The sequence below is a fragment of the Dreissena polymorpha genome, chromosome 1, assembly GCF_020536995.1.
Source record: "Dreissena polymorpha isolate Duluth1 chromosome 1, UMN_Dpol_1.0, whole genome shotgun sequence".
Taxonomy (NCBI): domain Eukaryota; kingdom Metazoa; phylum Mollusca; class Bivalvia; order Myida; family Dreissenidae; genus Dreissena; species Dreissena polymorpha.
In genome coordinates, this window is record NC_068355.1 from 53,768,577 (window position 1) to 53,775,458 (window position 6,882).

Here is a 6,882-nt window from a genome sequence, read left to right on the forward strand (position 1 = left end):
AATTCCTGAACTCGTTTAATAAAATATGGTATGATAGATCTATGACAACTCATGCCAGATCCTATATTGAGAGTATATTTTAGTTGATCATATGTTCTTTTGTAAAACAAATGGTGAATAATTTAACCAGGTAAGCAAGTATTATAGTTACGTATATTTCTCTAAAACAAAAAAGCACAGCTTTACTCACGTTGTTCGTCCTTCCCTCTGTATTATTTTCCAGGTCGTGGAAGTCGGAACCGAATAGAAAAACGAATTTGAAGTAAAACTTTCAAAAATGTGAAGTTTAGTAACAAGACTATGGGAAATGGGGTGTCAAAATATCATTCCTTCTCTTAATAAACAGTATGTATACATGTGTACGGTAAAATATTATCAAAAACACGAACCACGAACACCGTAGAGCCAAACGTTTTCCAAAAAAAAAGTAAAAATGCAAAGTGCCTTATAATAGGTGTAAATTAACGTCCTTTCTTTACAAAAAAAGAACAACAACAAACACATGAAAATGACGCCATTTTGTCGATCAGTTGCAAACAAACAATGATCCAGGTTTACACCCAAACCGAAATCCTCGAACCGCCCCTGATGATGAATTAAAATGATGCACACGTAGTTTCAAAATATTTATTTATCATTTGATCATGTGGAGTTAAGGTTGATTAAAATGCCAATATGACTACATGTTGTTTATGCTGGTATTGTGCTCGTTGTTTTTTTCGCCTGAACATCTATTTTCCTACTGCGCCTGCGCCCTGAAAATAACATAGGGTCGAAATGATTTGATGCATTTTTATTAATAAAAACTTTTACAACAGGAAAAACAAACGGCTAACAAGGTACTTAAAAATGTTGTTGTGTTTGAAATAATATAAACGTTGTTATTAATTGCATACTTAGAATACTTATCAAAACTAATCATTGATGTTTGTAAGAATGAGGACAAATTAATTTGAAACAGAATTTGGTATTAGTATACTAGCATTTTAAATTAATATAATAGCTTGTTGAATAAATCTCGTATATTTTTAAGGTTGTATTTTCTTGTTGTTAGGTGTAAAAACATACGTACATGTTTGCATGCTTGCGGAATTTCCAAGGCGTCCGAACTGCTCAGGAGGCCATTTTTGACGTCAGTGATTAGAAAGCTCGAGACGAATGAACCACCTACAGGAAATAAAACATATATAAAGCAATGATTCGCCTATAAATAGTTGTATATACAACAATGCACCGCCATAAATATGAATATATACAGCAGATAACCACCTATAAATATTAATACTCGAGTATATAGAAAAGAATCATCTAACATATTTTTACTCTACTATACAGTAAAATATATCTGGCAATATTAATACTCTAGTATACAGAAAGGAACCACCTATAACTATTAAAGGGGTCTATTCACAGATTTTGGCATGTTTTGAAGTTTGTCATTAAATGCTTTATATTGATAAATGAAAACAAAGCTCCAGTAAAAAAAATCAAGAATAACATTTAAAAAAGGAAACAAGTAGCCCTCAGCAGGACTCGAACCAGTGACCCCCGGATTTCTGGAGTAAAAACTATTTAGACCGCTCGGCCATCCTGCCTAGTATGTATAAGAAACGTATTTTATTAAATCTTCGTAGTTTCACAATATTAAACGACAACAACAGAACTCTCCAAATTAGTCAATCGTTTTGCGCTGCAACGCTTTATAATTTTCAGGTTTTTAAATCGTCAAAAGATGCATAGAATGTCTACATTTGACCATAGTAAATGTTCAGTATTACTGTTTTAGCACAAATATCATAACTAAAACGAAAATTTGCGAATCTGAAACACTTTTTATCAATATCGTCAATTTACCAAAACGTGAAAAGGCCCCTTTAATACTCGTGTATGCTTATATAAGCCAAGTAAAATCCTAACCATATCAATACTCTAGTATACAGAGAAGAACCATCTTTAAATTTTATTACTCAAGTATACAGCAAATAACCATCTTAAAAAAATTAAATTAACTACAGTGAACCACCTAGTAACATTAATATATACATAAAGGGGCCACCTTCAAATAGTTATATATAAACGGTAAGAAACCGCCTATATTTTATTTATTTATGCAGCGATAAACTATGGTAAGCGACGCATAATCCCAAGAAACTAGGTTTTTACTGAGAACCTAGGTTCTCAGAATGAGAACCAAGGTTTTCACTTGAAGATTGCACATGGCTTCCAGAACCCAAGGTTTTATTCGATAGCATAGGTTTTCACCAGAACCCATGTTATCATAAAATGTGCATCTAACTGCGAAAGCCTAGGTTCTTATTTGAAAACCAAGGTTTCGACAGACGTTAAATACTATGTGAAAACCATAGTTCTCATGACGAGAACTTAAGTTCTCATCTTTAATACTAAATCCGTGGTTTTCATTTCGGAACCATACTTCTCATTAGAACCTAGGTAATATATGCCGTCAGCAGTCTATACATAGATGGTGACGTCACAACGTTATTGTCAGCTCTATACTAAGACGCATCACATTCCCCTGGTTTGGGGAATTATGCTTCCGCCAAAGTAGTTCTGCGTAGGAATGAAAATGTTAATAACGGGATGTTGTTTTAAGAAATGTTATTTAATTATGTTTAAATGTGATTTGATATCGATTATCAGAAGCACGATTACCTGACCTACTTTCGCTTTCACTTGTCACTCGTAAAAGAAGTGCTACCCACAATACCTTTCGCATTAGTACACAGGTCAGTAAGACCGGTGGTGCCGTCAGCGTGTACCAAGCAATGGGAGACAACTGGAGATTAATAGCTGGTTTGGCTCGCAGACGCTAAACATAAATTCAGAAACCTATGATCTCATTTGAAAACCTTAGTTTACGCTCGAGAACCCATGTTTTCGGCGAGACGACGCACAAAGACACATAGAACTTAGGTTCTCATGAGAACCTAAGTTATCATTTCAGAATCCCGGTTTTCAGTCTGACATGTAACGAATATTTATAAAAACACACATTTTCATTAAAACCTAGGTTTTCAAATCTAGAACTTAAGTTATCAGATAATCAAGCCAAAACAATTTTCGAGAACCAAAGTCCGTTTGATATCCAAGGTTTTCACAAGAACCTGGGTTCTCGACAGCTTTTCGCGTCGTTCTCTCAGATATCCTTAGTTTTCGTTAGAACACAAGATTTCATTTGGGATCATAAGTTCTGGTAAGAACCTGGTAAGAACCTAGGTTCTCAGTAAAAACCTTGTGTCTAGGGATTATGCGTCGAACCGCTTGCCATAATAAACCGCCTAAAATATTCATATATAGTGTAAGCTGTTGTAGTAGACTAGAAGTTGTAATGGCAGCAGAAGTAATAATAGTAGAAGAAACTGAAACTGCAGAAACAACAACAACAACAGAAGTAGTAGCAGCTGCAGAAGTAGATGCAGCAGTAGCAGGAGTGGCAGAAGTAGAAGTTATAGAAGTATTAGCAGCAGTAGTAGAAGAAGCAGTAGCAGTAGTAGTAGTAGTAGAAGTAGTAATAGTAGTAGTCGTAGTAGTAGTAGTTGTAGTAGTAGTAGTAGTAGTAGTAGTAGTAGTAGTAGTAGTAGTAGTAGTAGTAGTAGTAGTAGTAGTAGTAGTAGTAGTAGTGGTAGTAGTAGTAGTAGAAGTAGTAGACTAGTAGTAGTCGTAGTAGTAGTAGTAGTTGTAGTAGCAGTAGTAGTAGTAGTAGTAGTAGTAGCAGTAGTAGTAGTAGTAGTAGTAGTAGTAGTAGTAGTAGTAGTAGTAGTAGTAGTAGTAGTAGTAGTAGTAGTAGTAGTAGTAGTAGAAGTAGTAGTAGTAGTGGTGTGAGGTGTTTTGTAACATATTCTCTACCTACTACTCACCACTTCCTATGGTAGTCATTGTGATAGGTGTGCAATTCTCATCTACATCAAAGATCATTTGGTCACCGCCTACAGCTCCGGACCACGTTGACAGTCGCTTCAAGCCGCCGTTCTGACCAATGGTGTAAGAGTCAATCTTCGTGAATGAGTCTAGAATGTACAGAAACTAGTATTGCATTGAGGTCAGTACTATTCTTGTAGCGTAAAGCAGTTTAAATATACTTATACGGTATTAGATCAATATCGAATGAAATTATCTATCATTTAAATATTGCTTAATGGTATAAGTACAAATTTCGGTTTTTGAATTCGGAAGATTTTATTCGTTTACAAACAAAACAGAGTGTGCTTGATAACATTTGCGGAAACCGATTTAGCAATAACTATCAAAGTCGTCGAAATTAAATTGGAACTCAATAGGTGTGTACCTGGAATACAATGTGGTGATTGCGAGGCAGTCAAGGGCTCCTCCGTGCAGGCGCCATTTTGTACATTATATGCCTTTGACTGAAACAAACCACATACAGACGCGTGGGGACAGTCTAGATATGCATTTTAGACATCCACTTCTCATTTATAAAATATCAACACATTAGAGGCAATCGTAGCTGTCCGTTAAAAATGCATGCAACGAATTTTGAAAGTGTACCATTTATTTGTTCATCTACATGCCTATAATAAACTACACGCAATTTGCTTTGCGATTGTGTTTAATTATCTTTTTTTTCATTGAACGTGTCTAAAAAATGGGATTTTAATGTATATAGAACATGTAGTGTACATATGCTTGTACCGTCATGCTTCTGGACATAATTAAGCAGTTTCATGCGAAAAAGGGTCTTATACGGCCTGTCAGGAGCTACCATGTGCATGTATGAGACCACGAAATCTTACGTGATTTTAGAGCAAACAGCGTCACTCCTGGCCAAAATGAGCGACTGCGCAGGCTTGTCTCTAGGCCGCATATGGCATAAGACCTTTTTTCGCATGACATTTTAGACGTTACGATTTAAATCAACTTAATGCATCAATCTGCCTACATGTACTGGTCTGCTGTAATACAAGTAAATTACTTAATTGATTCTCCCTTTGAGCATGCATGCACACAAAGATTAAAGCGGGTATGCACGATTTTTATATGTGTTAAATTGTAATATATTGATAAAAATATGTTACAATAACACAAAATAGGCAAGAACAATTATACATTGACGACGAATTTCATAAAATGCAGCAAAGACAAATTAGCGCCCCAAGCCGATTGTGACGAAGATATGTCTTACACATTTTCCTAGAATAACCAAGCATTCGTTTTTTATTAGAATCGGAGTTAGTGTAGGTTTGTCGTATGAATAGATATCGGTGCGGGAAATTAAAATGATCCGTAAAACAAAATTTCGTACATGTATGATATACATGCTGGCGAATTTAACTGTACAGACATTTTCGATTTCAGAATTAAATATCTGGCTTATTTCGCATTTTTCGACACATATTCTTCTTAACTTTTATTTCAATTTATATTGAAATATAGGTATAATATGTTTTTACACATTTTATAAAAATTCATAAATATTTGACAAAATCGTGCATATCCGCTTTAATGTGCGATGAAAGTTTATGTATACGTTTACGCACGTGTTTGAAGTCGTTGTAAATCACCACTGAGTAACCGAATGATGATGGCGGGAAGATGCTACTTCCGTTCACGACGACTCGTTGAATCATTCTGTCATAGTCGTAGTCAAACAACTGAGTTTGCTATAATACACAAAGAAGTAATTATCTTAACCCATTTTTGCCTCGTGGACTCTCCCATCCTTCTAAATTGGAGCAATTTATTTCCAAAATTAGGGATGTTTAGTATATTTATTTCTATATTAAGAATATTTCTTACAGAAATTCCTGTAAGCAAACAGCGCAGACCCAGATGAGACGCCTCACCATGCGGCGTCTCATCTGGGTCTACGCTGTTTGCCAATCTCTTTTTTTCTAGACGCTAGGCATAAATTGATTAAGCGAATGTCACTGATGCAACGAATGTGTTGTTGGCTCGTACTTCATGTAACGTATTGAAACATTACAATTGTTTCCTTGTCATGTAAAAGAGGTTTGTATACAAAACCGTTTTCTCTAATCGTCTCGATAACGCTTAATCTAATTTCAACCGATTCTACGATGTTCAAACCCCAAATATGTCAACAGTTAAACATATATTTAAATCAAATTTTGTTTTTAATAAAATATGTTCATATATTAAAACTAAATACAGAAATCATCTACCGATTGAATCGTCGGCGTCGATGTGTTCATTCCAGCAATTGGTGTTCCCCGCAAAACAAATGAAAACGTGGTGTTCAAGCAACAGCGGTCCCCTGGTGCAGCCGCCGCAATAACTACCAACACCGACAAAACCACCAGTGTACGCATCATGTATGTCCGAAAGGGCAATATGAGTCTCGATGGAATGCTGCTCGATTAAAATCCCTTATATAGCCAGATTGCAGGTCATACGGTTATTACTCTGACGATAATTAATTACTTTTAATGAGTGTTAGATAAAGGTAGAATCAATGGTAATTTTGAAATATTTACAAAAACACAGAGTTACGAAATTGTCAAACTGAAAGTTAATTGATCACATATTTTCAAAATGATAATTTTCTAACTTTTAGCCATACCATCACACATTAAAATATGTATATCGTGTATAGAGCGAAATTACACATAGGACAAAAACAAACGGCAAATACCTATACATGTTTGTGATGAACCACCATTTAAAATCGATACCATGATTAGGCATTACAAAAGTGAAACGATCAAATAATTTGCAGTAAAATACTCTTCTGCGTTTAACTGTGTGACTACTTCATACTACATGTATGTGAACTTCAAATTACATTACAACATGTATATAATAAAACAGACAGGTTGGTCCGGTGTTATATTCCAAACGACACTGGCTGAAAAAAAAATCTTAGTGGGACCGAAAGCTGTGACC

The 6,882-nt window shown here is 35.2% G+C and overlaps 1 protein-coding gene across 1 annotated transcript; it reads right to left on the reverse strand.

Moving 5' to 3' along the window:
• Positions 1–613: 613 nt before the first annotated feature.
• LOC127881284 (uncharacterized) lies at positions 614–6,493 on the reverse strand. The gene is made up of 6 exons (XM_052429037.1): positions 6,162–6,493; positions 5,517–5,639; positions 4,307–4,385; positions 3,879–4,028; positions 1,073–1,167; positions 614–755 (listed from the first exon to the last, which is right to left on the reverse strand). The coding sequence occupies exons 1-6, from the start codon at positions 6,309–6,311 to the stop codon at positions 732–734; spliced, it is 621 nt and encodes a 206-aa protein (XP_052284997.1). The 5' UTR covers positions 6,312–6,493; the 3' UTR covers positions 614–731.
• Between the last annotated feature and the right edge of the window lie 389 nt (positions 6,494–6,882).

Coding starts and splice junctions, on each gene's coding strand:
- LOC127881284 (XM_052429037.1), bottom strand. CDS start 6,311: ATGATGCGTACACTGGTGGTTTTGTCGGTGTTGGTAGTTATTGCGGCG. Junction 5,640..6,161: donor CGACGCCGACGATTCAATCG/GTAGATGATTTC, acceptor TGTGTATTATAG/CAAACTCAGTTGTTTGACTA. Junction 4,029..4,306: donor ATCACCACATTGTATTCCAG/GTACACACCTAT, acceptor TGTACATTCTAG/ACTCATTCACGAAGATTGAC.